This window comes from Eschrichtius robustus, chromosome 11, assembly GCF_028021215.1.
Source record: "Eschrichtius robustus isolate mEscRob2 chromosome 11, mEscRob2.pri, whole genome shotgun sequence".
Classification (NCBI taxonomy): Eukaryota; Metazoa; Chordata; class Mammalia; order Artiodactyla; family Eschrichtiidae; genus Eschrichtius; species Eschrichtius robustus.
This window is the reverse complement of record NC_090834.1, coordinates 111,176,417-111,194,244: the sequence shown is the minus strand read 5'-3', so window position 1 is coordinate 111,194,244 and position 17,828 is coordinate 111,176,417. Positions and strand designations below refer to the sequence as shown.

Here is a 17,828-nt window from a genome sequence, read left to right as displayed (position 1 = left end):
ACTGAGAAACAACGGAAGACAAGCGAACGGAAAAGCTTTCACGCTTTTCGTGTAAAGTAACCGTGAGCCCTGAATCGGGCGCTGACCTGCTACTCAGAGGAAGCACGTCTGTGAGGCTTAGTTTCCGCACCAGTTTTTCTGTCCGGAGCAGACAGACTGAAAGCAGAGTGGGAACTGAGCCGGTGTACAGAGTCTGCCCTGGAGAAATGAAGAGCTGGCCCGCCCTGATCTCCCAATTATAATTCACGTTTTCATTACGTTAGTTTTTGACTCTTTCAACTAGGAGGACCCTCTGAAAGGACTTCCAAGGTCTTCCCACGTGGAGCAAAAGCGGATGGGCACAGACACTACTTGGAGTGCACCTGCAGATCACGGGCTCTTAAAATCCCAGGGTCTACAGCTCCCCAAAGGGAAAGCGCCAACAGGCCGAACAAGGCAAACGCGGGAACCACTGCTTACAATGCAACCTGGGGTCTAAGCTTTTTCTCCTTCACTTTCTTTAAATTCATATTTAAATTTGTGATGATTACTTTTTTACGTTTTCAAAGACGCCCATTTCTATATTACAATGCCACTGTAGCCAAGCTGTTATAAAAGTATTTAGTGACGTATCTTTTAACAAGCCAATTGCCGCAAATTAAAAGCTGTCACGTCTTTGAATGCTAAACCTTTAAACTGGAACACTGGATGTGTTTATAAAGAACTGCGGAAGCAACACGCATAGGGGATGAACTCTTTTTACGGAAACGTACCGTTCTTGACGTAGGAGGGGCTGACGGACTTGTCAGGGACATGATCTCCTGAATCGCCAGCCTCAGCTTCAGCCGGTGCAGAGGGTTGCTGATGCCGATCTCGCGCTGGATCTCCGTGTCCGACAGGGCGGACATGATGGCCCCGCTCTTCACGTTGGCTCGGCAAGCAGCCACGTACCAGGCCGGCATCCCGACCCAGAGCTGGAGACGGGAGACACGGGGGCCAGAAGGTTACGCGTGGCGTACGGATGGGCTCGCACGCTCGGTCAGGATTCGGAGAGGGGCATACGCACCTCCAGCCAGACGACAACAGTCGGCCCGTCCCACTGGGCAAAGGGTAAGCCTTGTCTTCGGGCTTCTTCGAGCAATTCATGCCTACAGGTGACAGATGTTCAGACCTTCAAGAGCCACACTACACACAGGCAAAGTGTCCTCTTTATAAACCCCCAAAGTGTGATGCCACACATCTCATCATTGTCCTTCAACCTTCTAAACCATCCACTGAAGGGTAGTTTGGAACACATCACACTGAACGCCTGAGTAATGAAATGCTGAAAAACCCTCCACGATTCTCTACGGAATCGTCTCCTTCCAGGATTAAAGAATTACTACCAACTTTAGAAGACCCAGCAGAGTCTTCATATCCAAGGCAGGATACTCAACACGAAACATAATCACGCATCCCTTTGTAAGCAAGGAGGACGAATGTGTAGGAAGAGGAAACCATACCCGGGTCTGAACAGAGGAGCCTGCCTCAGAGAGCTCCAGAAACGCTCCACATCCACAACAAAACACAGAGAACAATGCAGACTTTAACACTAATAACGCTCTAATATAGCTAGCAAGGAAAGGGCTGGACTTTGGCTGTTTCTATTCTGCACTGCTATTTAGCTAAGTAGGTATCTGCTAAATTAAGATATTGGGTCATCTTTTTTTTGAGCGGGGGTTATTTAATTCATTTATTTTTTGGCTGCGCTGCGCGGTTTGTGGGATCCCAGTCCCCCGATCAAGGATCAAACCTGGGCCCCCTGCAGTGGAAGGGCAGAGTCCTAACCACTGGACCACCGGGGAATTCCCGGGTCATCCTTTGGTTTAACCCACAAGCTTCACATCCAGAAAATTTAAATGCCAACAACCTCTACCAGTGCACACAAGGCAGGCCGTGAGCCCATGATCCTGATGGCAATGCCAACTACCCCAGGGCAGGAGGCAGCGAGGAGTCCTGGGATCCTTTACGGCAGGGCTCCCCAACCCCCGGGATGTGGACCGGTACCGGTCCGTGGCCTGTTAGGAACCGGCCGCACGGCAGGAGGTGAGCGGCGGGGGAGCGAGCGAAGCTGCATGTGCCGCTCCGCATCGTTCGCACTGCGGCCTGAACCATCCCCCTGCCCGGCCCCCCCGGCCTGTGGAAAGATGGTCTTCCACGAAAGCGGTCCCTGGTGCCAAAAAGGTTGGGGACCGCTGCTTTATGGGAGCAGAAATGTTCTGTGTGCCTGACTTTAAAATGCCCAAACCATAACGTTAACATCTTTTAAAATGATTTTGTCTGCGGATAACACCCTAATGTAAACGATAACACAAGAAGCTTTATGAACCTTACTGTACTTCTTTGAGTTATGTGCTTACAAACCTTTCTGAAAGTCACTAATTAGTTTAAAAATGAAAAGTCTAGGAGAGAAGATGGGACTGGAGTGGAAAGGACAGGTCCTTTTACCTGACTGGACATCCCTGAGTCACTGCAAAATTCCTAGGTCGTTCTTAGTTATTTTTCTGTAATAATTTCTGCAGCTCACAGCACGGAATCTTTTATTTCTAAAGATACTTAGTGGCTTTTCTTTCTTTCTCTCCTTCTCTTTTTTTGGCCACGCTGCACGTCTTGTGGGATCTTGGTCCCCCAACCAGGGACTGAACCTGGCCACCGCAGTGAAAGCGCGGAGTCCTGACCACTGGACCGCCAGGGAACTCCCTAAAGAAACATAGCGGCTTTTCATTATATTCAAGTAGCATTAGACTTAAGACTGTGAAGTCTATGTACAATTAAAGCTCAAAATGTTCCACATAAAATTTCAAGTAAGTGTTCCTTTAAGTCAACCTTAGGTTTCCTGGGAATAGTAAATACTGTATTATCCAGGAATAATTATACGAGAGAACACAACACATATCTTAATAGCTCAAGCACAGTAAAAAAAAAAGGGTAAACTTTTTAAATTAAAACAAACAAAGCTATTCATAAATTGAAAACAAAAACTGAGTCCACATGAGATTGTGATCATCTTGACACAGGATCCCAACGCTGGAAGGAGTAATGGGGGCAAGAAGGGCCTTGTCGAGCAGAATGAGCCATCAGCGCCCTGAATCAAATGCTGCTTCCTGTTCCCTAAAGATGACGACTCCTCAAAGACAGCAGGTACACCTTATGCAAACATTCACGGGAGCCACACGAGCCTCTGCGATGCAAACAAGTCCTGGGCAGGTCACCCAGGGACAGCCCGAGCTCTAGAGTGTGGTCCCTGGACGGCCAGGCTGGCCAGGAGGGGGCGGGGCGGCACCCACCGGGCCGGGGGCTTTCAGAACCCCACGCTCCGAAGGGAGCCAAACAGGTACTGAATCCTTGGCACTTTGCCAGAGACCCCGTTCTTTAATATGCAACAGATACTCACTGTAGACAAGAAATTTAGGGTTACAAAGAGTCCACTGATTCCATTACCTGACGATTGGTGCACATCGTTCTGACTCTTTCCCAGGCAAGAGTCGTTCGCTTTCATAAAAAGCCTTTTCCACTATGGATGTACTTCTGGGATTTCAGAGCTCCCGTCCAGCGCCCTGATGACACGGGGACATGGAGACGGAGGCAGGACAACGCGGCTGGGAGACGCGGGGAGCCAGCGAGAGGGCGAGGAGGCCGCGGCCGGGTGGCCGGCCCAGGTCTCGGTCTGCCGCCCGGGGCGCCTTCCCCCCCGAGGCGCCCGTCCCGCGCTGGGGGAAGCACACCCGCAGGCGGGCACCAGCTGCAGGGCCCCCACCCCCGCCCCTCCGCCCGTGGGGCGCAGAACAAATCACTGCTCCTCTCCCACTCCATCTAGGAGCCCACTGCTGCCTGCTGCCGACAGAACCTGCGACTGCTCCGAACGACATGCCACGTGCCCTGGGATCCTCTGTTTCTACTCTCTCCTGTTTCCGGTTCTTCTCAACTGGGAACGCTCACACCCTCCTTCAGGGGAGGCCCACCTGCTCCCACGACTGCCCCTCTTCGGCACGCTCTCCTGCACCACAGGGCTCTCGGCTGCCTCACGACCAACCGCTGACATTTTATCTGTTCGAGATTTGGGGCCTGCCACGGCACACACAGTTTTGTGTCCCTCACTGAATCCCATCATATACAGTCTGAGAAACCAGGAGATGAAAGCAGCTATTTGGAGACCATTTGGGAAGCTATCGATAAATCCTCTGCCAGAAGTAGAACGCCTGGTCTCTGCTAATGGAATATCGGTAACAAAAGGCCACGAGAAAAAGACTTTATGACAAAAAATGGCATTTAAAAAACTGTTGAGTGGCAGAATAAAATCTTTTCAGTCCTTCACTTAGGAACAAATGTGTTTCTTTAAAAAAAAAAAAAAAAGTGCTGACATCAAGAACAAAGAAATAAATAAATGCGAAGTAGAGCCGACCAGCTCGCCCATGCACTCACATGACCACTTTCTAATAATCAACAGAACCGTCTTTTCTTCCTTCTTTACTGCAGCTACCAAAATAAACATGACAGGCATTTCGTCCTCAGCTAAGTTAACTGCAAGGGAAGGAGGTATTCCTTCACAGGTCAGTCTTCTAGAAAACAAGAAATCTTCCGGTCATTAGCTCCCAAGCCTAAAACACGAGCACTAAGGCGACAGGACTCCAAATGCCTTAAATCCGCCCAAAGCACCCAGCTCTGTTCTGAAGAAGCTGAGCTACAAGCCAGCACCCTGCGGGAATGAGGGGGGTGCCATCTGCCGAGATCCCGCGGCCCCGAGCCACGGTCCAGAGGCAAACACAGGACTCGCTCCGCTTCTGCTGGGACTGACTTCCTTCCTCTGCATCGCTCTCTGCTGTCACTGTCTCACTCTCATCTGTGACCTCAGTGTACAGAGAGGACTGCGGACACGAGCCCGAGGGGGCTGCCTCCCCTGCGGGCCAGCTGGGACGAGGTCAGCACGTGCCCACCCGGCTCGGGCCACGCGGGCGGGGCTACTCGGCTGGGACTTGATCTGCCCCCTCAAGGATCAAATTCTAGACCCCAAGCGGGATTTATTAAATACCTGCTCTAGTAGTCGAATGATGTGGCACACTTCCTAACCTCAGAATTAGAGTCACAGGAGAAAGACGTTCAGAAATACGCTGAATTCTATGGGGAACAGACACGCCTAGGAGAGAAAGGTCATGTCATATGTGAACGACAACGTGCGTTTTAAATTAGGACAGAAGCACCACGGTCAAGCTGTCTTTCGTAACAAGACGGTTGTGTGAGCTTCTGCTGATCAAGCACCGTATGAGTGGCATCGTCCAGACAGACAGGGCCTCATTTCTCTGAGACTGACACTCTGCACACCCCGGCACCTCCTACAAAGGCTCGCTGGGCTCCACTTCACTGACGCAGCCGCGCAGGCCGGCACAGGGCCGGAGAGAGGCCTGGGCGGGAGGACTGTGGTGCTGCTTCCTGTCAAAAGCAGTGCAGCTCAGAGCCTGTAGCGGGCGACGGGCAACGCGGAAGGTTTCAGGACACACACACAGCACAGCAAACCCGACAACTCAGCTTCCCCTGTGAGCGCACGACAGCGTCAACCAAGGGGAGGTGGAAAGACAGCATTTAAAGCACCAGGTCCTTATTAACGAGGTCGAGTTGAAACGCCGTTGGGCAAGTGCCCGCACACGGGGAGCCCATCTAGAGCCCAGGCCACCGCGATGACGGTCAGGGACGCCGACTTCCACGACAGCTGCAGCCTCCACGCCTCACCAGGCATGTCCAGCACCAAGTGTGCCCGCCGTGCTCTCTCATGTAGCTTTCATGAAACCTGAAAGTCTCATCTTCACCAAATCTTGAAAATTCTCTAAAAAAGTGGACGCACTGGCTGTGTAAATTTAGCAGTTAAAAGAGCACCTCTGAGATAAATTGGGGCTTAATAAAAAGAAAATATTTCTGACAAGCGTGTTTTGATTCTCCCATCAATAATGCCATAAATGTTAAACTATATTCAAACAATATTTTTTCTGGAAAGCTAAAATACTTTTTTCACATTTATAAATAAAGCATTCTCCCTAAAGTCAATTGTATCTCTGGTTAACTGACAGAACTAAAATTACCCACTGCAGTCAGAAGATCTTCGGACTCTGCATCGCTCTCTAAGTTGCCAGCACACGTTAGAACTTGCCGCGCGTGACGATGGAGCGGAGCACACCTGCTCGTGCACGCTCAGCCACGGTAACACAGAGTCAGAAGTTCCGCCCGAACACCCCAGCTCCAGAGGACCCCGCCTAGCAGACACACACCCCAGTGCACGGACCTGCATCACACGCCGGGCAAGTAACCCAGCGACGTCTGCCACAGGCAGCCCACCACTCGACTTCCTCCTGAGAATTACAGGACAAGTGGAGAAAACACAGTGGCGCATTTTGGCCAATTCATACTACGCTTGACGCTACGTGAAACACGAACGCTCAGGAGCAGAGGGTGGGAGGGCTGGGCGGCACAGCCATAACCCCTACTGGTCTCTCGCAGCTGAGCGGGAGCATGTGAGATGAAACGCCCCAGCAGAATCTAGGGCACAGAAGTGTCCTGGCATGACTCCAGAAGGGCAAAAGGCTCTGACGTTAAGTCCCCATAAGCGAACGGCAATTACTTGAGTTCGGGTACAACACTCTCTACAGTTCAAAGACAGCAACGCTCAAATCAGCTTTTGCTGCTGAGTGGTTTCTACAGATTTCCACTTCCGGGGAGCCAAAGACCGAGTATTCCTGCGGTGTCGTGAGCAATGACCGAGCGGACAGCACTTCCCCCGGAACGCAATCAACACTATGCCAGGCAAGATAACTGTGACTTCTGAGAAGAGAGCTAAAATGAGGCAGATTTCACAAAAGAAAAATCAACAGGCAACTTGAGGGGCTAAAGGCAAACTGGCCTCTAGTGGAGAGGGTCCCCGTGGGCTCAAGGGTGGTCCTGGGGTCAGTGCCTGCAGGCCCCGGATTCCAGACCAGTGTTGGTTTCTCAAGGTGCTTGACAGTGGCCAGATGACCTTCCCCATCGTCAGATTTATCACAGAGCCCACCCAGCTTCCCCCTGTCTCAAGGGCCAGTATTACCACCTTATCACCACCTTCCCCACTCTCAGGTTCGTGCTCACCCGAGACTACAAAGCGTTCCGTCTTATTTCCCACTTGTCAATTCACAGGGACAGTCTCCGCCTATCCAGGTCATCTACTTAGCGCTGGTTTGGGATGTGGTCACCCGACACACAACCCGTCCTGGGTCAGAAAACGTCCCTGGACCCAGAGACACGTGCACACGCTATGTGCCTCTGTGCCTATCCTGGGGCATCACAACGCCTGAGCTCCTTTGTAGAAAACCACCCCTACTGTTATTGCTTATTTTCAGAATCAGGACAACTCAGAATTAAAATTTAATAAGATTGCAAAACTGAGAGTCTGTTTAAGATAAAAACACAAAATCTACCAGCGGAGGGAAAAAAAGGCAACACGGTAAGTGACACCTTCCTGACTGACCGCTAGTGCGAGCAGCAAGCCTCTGAACACCGGTGGCAAGTCCCCGCAGTGGCTGCGGTTACACGTGCGTCCTCCCCAGTGCCGGCACTGTTTAAGGAGCCTCGTGTACGTATACGTAGACGTTATCTGTACAGCTAACGCTCGTAAAGGCCCCATGGGGTATGTACTACTAGGACTCCCATCTCACAGACGAGAAAACTGAAGCACAGGAAAGCCACGTTTCCCAACGCCCCAGAGCTGACTTGTGCAGGAGCCGGCATTCAGACACGAACGCGCTCTGCGGCTGAGCGCGACTCGGCCCCACGCCGTGTCCTCGCCAGAGAACTCTGCAAAGTGGGCTAGGAACCCGTGCGTGAGTCCTTCCCAAATTCACAGATGTTCTAAGTCCTCCGGGAAGTACGGTTTAATAAAGGCTTTGGGTTAAGCTTTCAGAAGATAATATATATACAGAGCTGGATATCACATTTAATCAATAAACATTAGTTAAAAATCAGGAACAACTGAAAATTGTTCAGTGAGATCGACAAAAAACAAAAACCTTACTTTTTTTGAAGTTTACGATTTTTTTCAGCCTGTCCTCCCAATTTGCTGAGTCCCAAGGCATCTTGAGATGAGTTTTCTGTCTCTGAAATAACAGCTACGAGGAAGCAGAGTGGTCGAAATATTGAGAGAAAATCAACACGGCCGAGTTAGGTGTTTCTGTAAACAGGTGGAGGAGTTTTTGTAGGGAGAGTGAAGAAAATTCTAAAGGCGAACTTTCCGACCAGATGGCACGCACGCATACACGCACACACAAACACACGCGCACACACACAGACACACACAGACACAGACACACACAGACACACAGACACACACACACACGAAAACGCTCAAGAGGCGGTAAGGCTGACGCCTGGGAGACGCTCCGTGCTCTCTGGGCCGTGTGGGGACCCACTGGGGAAACAGACCCGGAGAACACCCAGCTCGTGTGAGAGGAAGCACGCGGTGGCGACGGGTGGCGGAGGGGCGCGCGGAGGGGCACGTGCAGCCCCCTGCCCGCTCCGAACACTGAAGAGTTGGCTGGAAACCACCCACCTTGTCCCAGCGATTCCTTGCCAAGGGCTCCAGGTCGGCCCTTCTCTTTCTTGCCGAACAAGCGGCCGATAGAGGACTTGATGCCCTTCTTCTTGGGGGCTTTGTGCAGCGAGTCCTGGCTGCTGTTGCTACTGCTGGGGTTGCTCGCGGGGCCGTCCTGCGAGCCTGTCGAGCTTTGGGGACAGAAAACGACCTTTAACGGGGGGACCTCGCGCAAGCACACCCCCCACAAGGCTCGCTGCTCACGGGCCGCGCTGCGCTCAAGAGGCGCAGGCTCCGCTGCACGGGCAGCTGCCCCCGAGGGGCCGAGGCTCCAACGCGAGCTCTCCTCCCGAGAGGGCGGGGCCCGGCTCCAGACCACGCGGTGCAGAGCGCACCCCGAGCCCCTCCAGGTGGCCGCCCGGCAGGCGCAGAGGCCCCCGGGGAAGGGCGGCTCCTCCTGCCACCCTGAGTGTGACCTTCCCCGCCGGGCGGCGGCGCTGGAGAGAGGACCACGCGTGCCCTCCGTCGAGCGCCGCCTGGCTCGGGACAGGGGGGCTCAGCAGGTGGCGGTCTGACCAAGGCCAGCGTCACAGAACCGTGACTGCCGGTCTCCTGAGAGGGGGCACTCGGGGAGCACGGAAGGACGGGGTGGTACACTTCACAGCTCGGAAAGGACGAGAACGCATCCGAGAGCCACGGAGCGTCCTACAGAGGAGTAACGCTCAGAAACAAGCCCGTGCCGGGTGGAGGCTCCAGCCAGCAGAGGAAGAAAGTTCCCAAAGGAATTAATCTGTAGAATCTGAAGAAATGAAGTGTTTCTAAAATTGCTGATATCACTTAACTCTTTTCTTGCCAAGCTGACTCTGTCCAAACAGAAGGCACCTCCTGCCGGATTTCACTACAGCGCCCAGAGCAGGGGCCGGCACCCTAAGTCTATCACTGAAACAAACACGCTGAACTGAGTGGTATTTCTTTAAAATCATCATCCTGACGTGTTTGTCAAGAGAAGATGAACACACTTCCCGAAAGTGGAACAGGAGAGCAGGCCCCTTACTTGCGTGCGTCCCTGATGTCCTCGTGGCTGGCTGTGTGCAGCCGCTCCAGACGAAGGGACCGCGGGGAGGAGGGGGGCGAGGTCTCACATTTGATGGTCGTCTTGTCGTCTCGTACCTCTTCTCGTGAAGCTGGCAGCTGCGGGATTGAGATAAGTGTAAAACTAGGTGACAACAGACTGTGACGAATAAAGGAAATCACGGAGGCTTTACATTGTAACCAGAAACTTATTTGAAAACCTATTAGCTATGCTTTCTGCCTGTACAAAAAGGCTTGATCTAGCCTAATGCCGTCTTAAAGGGCTGTCTTGTTCATGAGAAGCAAGGCTGTCAGCAGAGGGAGCACAGAGCAGAGCCGACTCCCGCCGGCCTGCACCCGCATGAGCGCGGAGACCCGACCCGGACGGGGGCCTCCCCGTGGCCTGCCGTCCCTAGCATCCAGGCTACCCGGACAGCCCCGCAGGGGCAGCAGAGAGCTGAGCCCCGCCTGAAGGCACCACCATGAACCACGCGTGGCAGTAACCGCCCCGATGAAGAGGGCGCCTGTGTTTATCTCCTGATGCCGTCCAACAGAGACACGAGCAAGGGTAAGAAGCCTCTCAGGCAAACCTGTCCAGACCTTTCTGCTTGAGAGGAAAAAGGAAATAGCTTGTTGCAGGTCTTCATCAAAAGATCATCTCTTCCAGACTCCCAGCTTTTTGGCTTGTAATGGGATGTGAGTATGGGAAGCAGGGTGGTGGTTACGGTATGGGGAACAGATTAACCCCTTCAGGGCCCAGGCAGATCTCCCTTATAAATTTGGGTTTTGTGGTTAAGCCAGGTTAGATTTTATGAAACGTGCACGGCAAGCATCTGTATAAACAATGAGACGTGAGCAACCGACCTGTGCCTTTTTAACGGGATTCTGTAAAGCATACTGATCCACTGCAGCCCCTCAGTGGCTTGGCGACAACAAAGTGACCCAGGGCAAAATACAGCTGAACTCATTTAAGCGACAGCGGGATAAACTCTGTGTCCTCTCCTGATTTCTAATTACAGTCATCAGACAGCAAAAGGCTAGAAAGGCTAGAAATCATCAATGTGAAACTTAACAGGGATCGATCTCAAATTCAAGTTAAAACAATCCTTCATAAAACTCAAACAGGTCAGGGAAGTGACGCAGGTCTGAGCTGACTATGGACTCCATGGAGACAAACCGCTGCTTTGAAGCCCAGCTAACACGACAAGCGCCTTCCCAAGGGCCTCTTCCTAAGGAAGGCCTCCGGGCCCACCCAGCCTGGCTGCCTCTCCCCCTGCACCTCCCCCGGGATGAGAGCCCACCCCACCGCGCCCACGTGACTAGGATGGGCAGCTGCACGCAAGCCGGGCAGGCATCTCGGCATCCACCAGTGACGCGGAGGAGGAGACAGGTCCGCCGGAGGCTGGTTCTGGGCACACGCACGCCAAACCTAGAACAAGGCCCCCGAAGTAGCCAGTCAGCGAGCTCAAGCTACCACACGCAACAGGCCAGGCCAGCCGGCCGGGATGTAATCAACAGGCTGCTACCTTTACCAAGAAAGTCTTGCCACCGAGAAAACTACAAACGTACGCAGCACAACTGCGCCTCGCTGCCGGCCTGTGGACCGTGCAGGGGCAGCAGGGCGCGGTCACCCCGCGGGGCACGGGTGTCTCCTTGTCCTCACTTAACAGGCGGGCAAAGCCGGGCACAGAGCGGGTGAGCGGCTCACCCAGGTCACAACCAGTCGGTGACAGAGCCGGGACTTTAAACTGCCGCGCTGCTGTGGCCTGGCAGGGGGGCTCTGGTGCACTGGGGGCTGGGCCGCAGGACGGCTGCCCGCGTCCTGCAGGGCTGCGCGGTGAGTGCACGCTCGGGGGGCTGTGAGCCTGAGAGGGAGGGAGGCATCGTGGTCAACAGGCCTGGCCCTCAGCAACCGTGCTCCCTCCAAGAACGGGGGCTCCGTCCAGGCTTATCTGAGAGGAAGAAGCCCCGAGCGCCCTCCGTCAGGATTGCTGTGAAGGAGACACGAGCTCCTGGTGGACAAGCGGGCCGCACGGCGCCGGGGCTGAGGGTCCAGGTTCTGAAATCAGACAAATCCACGCTGCGCTGCCGACGGACTGTGCGAGCCTGGGCACAGCGCCTGGCCTCTCTAAGCCTCGGCGTCCACGTCTGTTGAATGGGGATTAACAGCAGCACCTGGACCTCATGTGGGTGTTTGTGCGATTAGGGAACAGGCTCGTAAAGCATTCAGCACGATGCCTGGCACAAAGGAACAGCCTACCGAACGCTGCTACCTGGGACTGTTAAAATTGCTTTCCCCCAAATCTAGCAGCTATGGCTCCGCTTCCATCATTTCTTTTTAAAAAACACTATGGGGAATTCCCTGGCGGTAGAGTGGTTAAGGACTCAGCGCTCTCGCCGCCTGGGGCCCGAGTTCGATCCCTGGTTGGGGAACTAAGATCCCGCAAGCCTCGCAGCGCAGCCAAAAATAAATAAGTAAGTAAACAAATAAATAAATAAAATTCAAAAATAGTAACAAAAGATAAAAAACACTATGTCTATTATAAATAAGCGTGCAACAATTAGAAGGCAAACAAGCGGGAGAAAGGCAAACTCTTACATTTGTCCCAGTGAACGACCTATTTCCAGCGGAACCAGCAGCATATGTTAAGTGGAGGGTGAGTTTCAACGCTTCCATTAAAACGTCAATCATTCACCAGTACACAACCACATAGTGTTCATTCACGTAAAACGACAGGGACTCTTCAATACTTCACAAAGAAACAAAGGCATGCTAAATTACTAAATATTTTACCTTTCTACGATGTTTCCTTAAATCACTAGGCTGACAGATGCATGCAAAGAAACGAAGAGAAACCAGATTTACTGCACACTTTGAAGTTAAAAATTCAAGGATCAGTACAGGCAAATATATTAAAAAGAAAATGACAGAACACATGTACGTGAGATAAGATTTAGAGAAAATGTAACTGGAAATAGAACATTTTTTTGACCACAAAAGTTAAATATAATAAGCTATGCAAGATTTCCTAGAGAAACACTATAAATTATTCCTCAGGAAGATACAATTCTATTACAACATACTCAATTTCTTATAATATGGCATTCTGTATAACAAAGGGCCCTAACAGTTGTCTATTCTAAGCCAAACTTCTCTATAACTTAGTCTTTCTTAATAAGAAACATGTTATACTTTAAAATAGCAATCTAACTGATGAGGAAGTAATTGGAATACCTATTTTAACACTGAACAAATCTAACCACCTATTGGACATTAACATAAAATCCTTACCTAGAATTTGATTTAAAACTTCTCAAAATAAATTTATTGATTAAAGCAGGTACCCTGTGAAAATATGTAAGAATAAAAGCTAGCATAATAGCAGATAGAGTCTTTACATTTTATGATTTATAGAAGGTAATTTAATTAAAAATAGTCTAGTAAAGACATTAACTGTGCATGTTTAATAAGCTGATGAGATTTACCGTCTTAAATAATACAAGCACCAAAACCAGAAAGTACGTTGTGTCAAAGAGTCCATTAATTCTACACTTAATGGGTCATTTCTTTACATAAGCAACACCTCACTTGTGAATTACACGCATGCTGTACAGTGTGAGCAAAAACACTCTGATCCATCTACATCAGGCCTGCAGCCATACCTATTACGCAGTGATACACTACATAACACTTACCGCTACAGGGGAAAAACACTGTTTAATGAGAAACGAAGATAACACAGAGACCCCACTAAAGAGCCACGACCAAGCACAGACACACACTGTGGACCACAGCGCTGCCGTGGAAGGGACTTATAACAGAGTGGGGTGGACGGGGAGGGGAGCTGGATGGTAAACTACAGACTCGGCGGTGGGGAGGCTGGGGTCTGGATTAACAACGATAAAACAAAGGATGATACAGGGAATCAACACCAATGACAGAAGCAGACACATCATCAGCCAGTACAGAGAACCATATAACAAGGAAAAAAATACACAGAACTGTTTTTACAAATTCTCTGAAAGAAATTAAGCATGAAACCACAAATGAAATCATCAAAGAGTTTTAAATATCAGCTAATTAACTAATGATGTAAATTATAAAAACAGTATGCCAAAATACCACAAAATGGACTAGTTACCACTTCCCATGTCACTAAAATGATTCATAGTTGATTTAATTATACGCTGGCTAACAATGCAGCTAAAATGAAAATGGGCGGTAACAGAAAAAAATTATAATACAAGTGCAGTTAAAAAGCAGAATATTGTAAATAAGATTTCATGTGGTAAACAGCAATGCACTCACAAAACCTAAACTACATACACGAGAAAGTTGTAACGTGTGCTTCAGAGCTGCACACCGTCACCACACGGTCATCGCGTTTCCAGATGAGGAAGCGTGAGGAGGCCCGTCTGCTTCCCTGGGAGCCGCGGGGCACCGGCTTTTAACCTGGTTCCACACGCAGAGCCGGCGTGAGCGCGCGCGGCCAGGTGCCTCAGCAAGAGGACCAGTTTAGCTTTTTTGGTTTTGTTTTGACCGCATGCCCTGCCCCCTCCAGTGAGGCATCCCTAGTGTAAAGGAAGACAGCGTTGACTCTCTGTACAGTTTTCGAGATGCCATTAGGGCTGCCTATGTTTACTCTTGCTAAGCTGTCTATTCCTGAAAAACAAAAACTTTCCTGTAGCTGCTGTGCCTTGCAGAGGCCATGCCCAATGTTACACAAAGGAGAACTTTGGATGAGTTCATGATGACATGCTAAGCTGGTCGCCCAAACATTAAAATTAATTTGTCATTCATTGGGAGACTGATTAAATACTAGCTGGCTTTAAAAATCTTGAACCTCTGAGCATAGCAAATGTACCTGATTTTCTTCTAGGTCAACAAAGAAAGCAAGCAAGCAAACCAGGTGTGCTGGGGGAGGGTGCAGCAGGGAGAAGGCAGACACTTACCAGAGTCATGACGCCTAGTCTGTCCACTTCCCTCGCCGGGCTGTGCGGGGCCCTTCGAGGGGTGGGCCGCCCGCTGCTGGGAGGCGAAGAGCTGGCCCGAGAGGAAGCGGGGTACGGGGGGATGGAGCTCACTGATCGAAAACGACCAAGGCTGTCTAAGCTCCCACTGCCCACCCTGCTCTCAATCTCCTCCGCCCTCTGCTCCGTGTTCTCCTTTTCTTCTTGTATCAACCTAAAACAGAATAAAACCGTCACCTGCCTTTGTCAGAAAACAGAGGAACGTGTCTAGATAACAAATCTGGGTTTGTGTTCTGTATTACGATTAACGACTTACCACTGAATCTTACAAAGTTGCTTCCGATCATTCACGTTTGATTTTACTTATTTACACTAAAATTCTGATGGGGGCTGGGTGGCAACTCTCACTGCATAATGAGATATTTAAAATTTACAACTTTTACCTTCCCTGTTTTTAGAGCAAAGCTGCATACCTGTCTATCAATTTTTTCAACTAGAAATCGGGAACTCTGATTTAATCAAAAAAGCAATTCACAAAGCAATTTGGAGTTTTTTTTTTTTTTAATCAATCATCAATTTTATACACATCACTGTATACATGTCAATCCCAACTGCCCAATTCAGCACACCGCCATCCCCACCCCACCACAGTTTTCCCCCTTGGTGTCCATACGTTTGTTCTCTACATCTGTGTCTCAACTTCTGCCCTGCAACCCGGTTCATCTGTACCATTTTTCTAGGTTGCACATATATGCGTTGATATACGATATTTGTTTTTCTCTTTCTGACTTACTTCACTCTGTATGACAGGCTCTAGGTACATCCATGTCTCTACAAATGACCCAATTTCGTTCCTTTTTATGTCAGAGTAATATTCCACTGTATATATGTACCACAACTTCTTTAGCCATTTGTCTGTCGATGAGCATTTAGGTTGCTTCCATGACCTGGCTATTGTAAATAGTGCCGCAATGAACATTGGGGTGCATGTGTCTTTTTGAATTATGGTTTTCTCTGGGTATATGCCCAGTAGTGGGATTGCTGGGTCATATGGTAATTCTACTTTTAGTGTTTTAAGGAACTTCCATGTTGTTCTCCATAGTGGCTGTATCAATTTACATTCCCACCAACAGTGCAAGAGGGTTCCCTTTTCTCCACACCCTCTCCAGCATTTGTTGTTTGTAGATTTTCTGATGATGCCCATTCTAACTGGTGTGAGGTGATATCTCACTGTAGTTTTGATTTGCATTTCTCTAATAATTAGTGACGTTGAGCATCTTTTCATGTGCTTCTTGGCCATCTGTATGTCTTCTTTGGAGAAATGTCTATTTAGGTCTTCTGCCCATTTTTGGATTGGGGTGTTTGTTTCTTTAATATTGAGCTGAATGAGCTGTTTATATATTTTGGAGATTAATCCTTTGTCTGTTGACTCGTTTGCAAATATTTTCTCCCGTTCTGAGGGTTGTCTTTTCGTCTTGTTTATGGTTTCCTTTGCTGTGCAAAAGCTTTGAAGTTTCATTAGGTCCCATTTGTTTATTTTTGTTTTCATTTCCATTACTCTAGGAGGTGGATCAAAAAAGATCTTGCTGTGATTTATGTCAAAGAGTGTTCTTCCTATGTTTTCCTCTAAGAGTTTTATAATGTCCAGTCTTACATTTAGGTCTCGAATCCATTTTGAGTTTATTTTTGTGTATGGTGTTAGGGAGTATTCTAATTTCATTCTTTTACATGTGGCTGTCCAGTTTTCCCAGCACCACTTATTGAAGAGACTGTCTTTTCTCCATTGTATATCTTTGCCTCCTTTGTCATAGATTAGTTGACCATAGGTGCGTGGGTTTATCTCTGGGCTTTCTATCTTGTTCCATTGATCTATGTTTCTGTTTTTGTGCCAGTACCATATTGTCTTGATTACTGTAGCTTTGCAGTATAGCCTGATGTCAGGGAGTCTGATTCCTCCAGCTCCGTTTTTTTCCCTCAAGACTGCTTTGGCTATTCGGGATCTTTTGTGTCTAGATACAAATTTTAAGTTGATTTGTTCTAGTTCCATAAAAAATGCCATAGGTAATTTGATAGGGATTGCATTGAATCTGTAGATTGCTTTGGGTAGTATAGTCATTTTCACAATATTGATTCTTCCAATCCAAGAACATGGTATATCTCTCCATCTGTTGGTATCATCTTTAATTTCTTTCATCAGTGTCTTATAGTTTTCTGCATACAGGTCTTTTGTCTCCCTAGGTAGGTTTATTCCTAGGTATTTTATTCTTTTTGTTGCAATGGTAAATGGGAGTGTTTCCATAATTTCTCTTTCAGATTTTTCATCATTAGTGTATAGGAATGCAAGAGATTTCTGTGCATTAATTTTGTATCCTGCAACTTTACCAAATTCATTAATTAGCTCTAGTAGTTTTCTGGTGGCAGTTTTAGGATTCTCTATGTATAGTATCATGTCATCTGCAAACAGTGACAGTTTTACTTCTTCTTTTCCAACCTGTATTCCTTTTATTTCTTTTTCTTCTCTCTGATTGCCGTGGCTAGAACTTCCAAAACTATGTTGAATAATAGTGGTGAGAGTGGACATCCTTGTCTCGTTCCTGATCTTAGACGAAATGCTTTCAGTTTTTCACCGTTGAGAATGATGTTTGCTGTGGGTTTGTCGTATATGGCCTTTATTATGTTGAGGTAGGTTCCCTCTATGCCCACTTTCTGGAGAGTTTTTATCATAAATGGGTGTTGAATTTTGTCAAAAGCTTTTTCTGCATCTATTGAGATGATCATATGGTTTTTATTCTTCAATTTGTTAATATGGTGTATCACATTGATTTGCGTATATTGAAGAATCCTTGCATCCCTGGGATAAATCCCACTTGATCGTGGTGTATGATCCTTTCAATGTGTTGTTGGATTCTGTTTGCTAGTATTTTGTTGAGGATTTTTCCATCTATATTCATCAGTGATATTGGTCTGTAATTTTCTTTTTTTGTAGTATCTTTGTCTGGTTTTGGTATCAGGGTGATGGCGGCCTCATAGAATGAGTTTGGGAGTGTTCCTTCCTCTGCAATTTTTTGGAAGAGTTTGAGAAGGATGGGTGTTAGCTCTTTTCTAAATGTTTGATGGAATTCACCTGTGAAGCCATCTGGTCCTGGACTTTTGTTTGTTGGAGGATTTTTAATCACAGTTTCAATTTCATTACTTGTGATTGGTCTGTTCATATTTTCTGTTT

General features: G+C 48.7%; 1 protein-coding gene across 4 annotated transcripts in view; it reads right to left on the bottom strand.

The window, feature by feature from the left end:
- PPFIA1 (PTPRF interacting protein alpha 1) overlaps positions 1 to 17,828 on the bottom strand; it is a 92,997-nt gene that overhangs the window by 14,954 nt on the left and 60,215 nt on the right. For all 4 annotated transcript variants that reach the window (XM_068554115.1, XM_068554116.1, XM_068554118.1 and 1 more), the window contains 6 exons: positions 14,588 to 14,819; positions 9,618 to 9,754; positions 8,582 to 8,754; positions 8,048 to 8,141; positions 1,046 to 1,127; positions 753 to 953 (listed from right to left, as the gene is read on the bottom strand). In XM_068554115.1, coding sequence (XP_068410216.1) covers positions 753 to 953; positions 1,046 to 1,127; positions 8,048 to 8,141; positions 8,582 to 8,754; positions 9,618 to 9,754; positions 14,588 to 14,819 — 919 coding nt within the window. The remainder of the gene's footprint in view (positions 1 to 752; positions 954 to 1,045; positions 1,128 to 8,047; positions 8,142 to 8,581; positions 8,755 to 9,617; positions 9,755 to 14,587; positions 14,820 to 17,828) is intronic.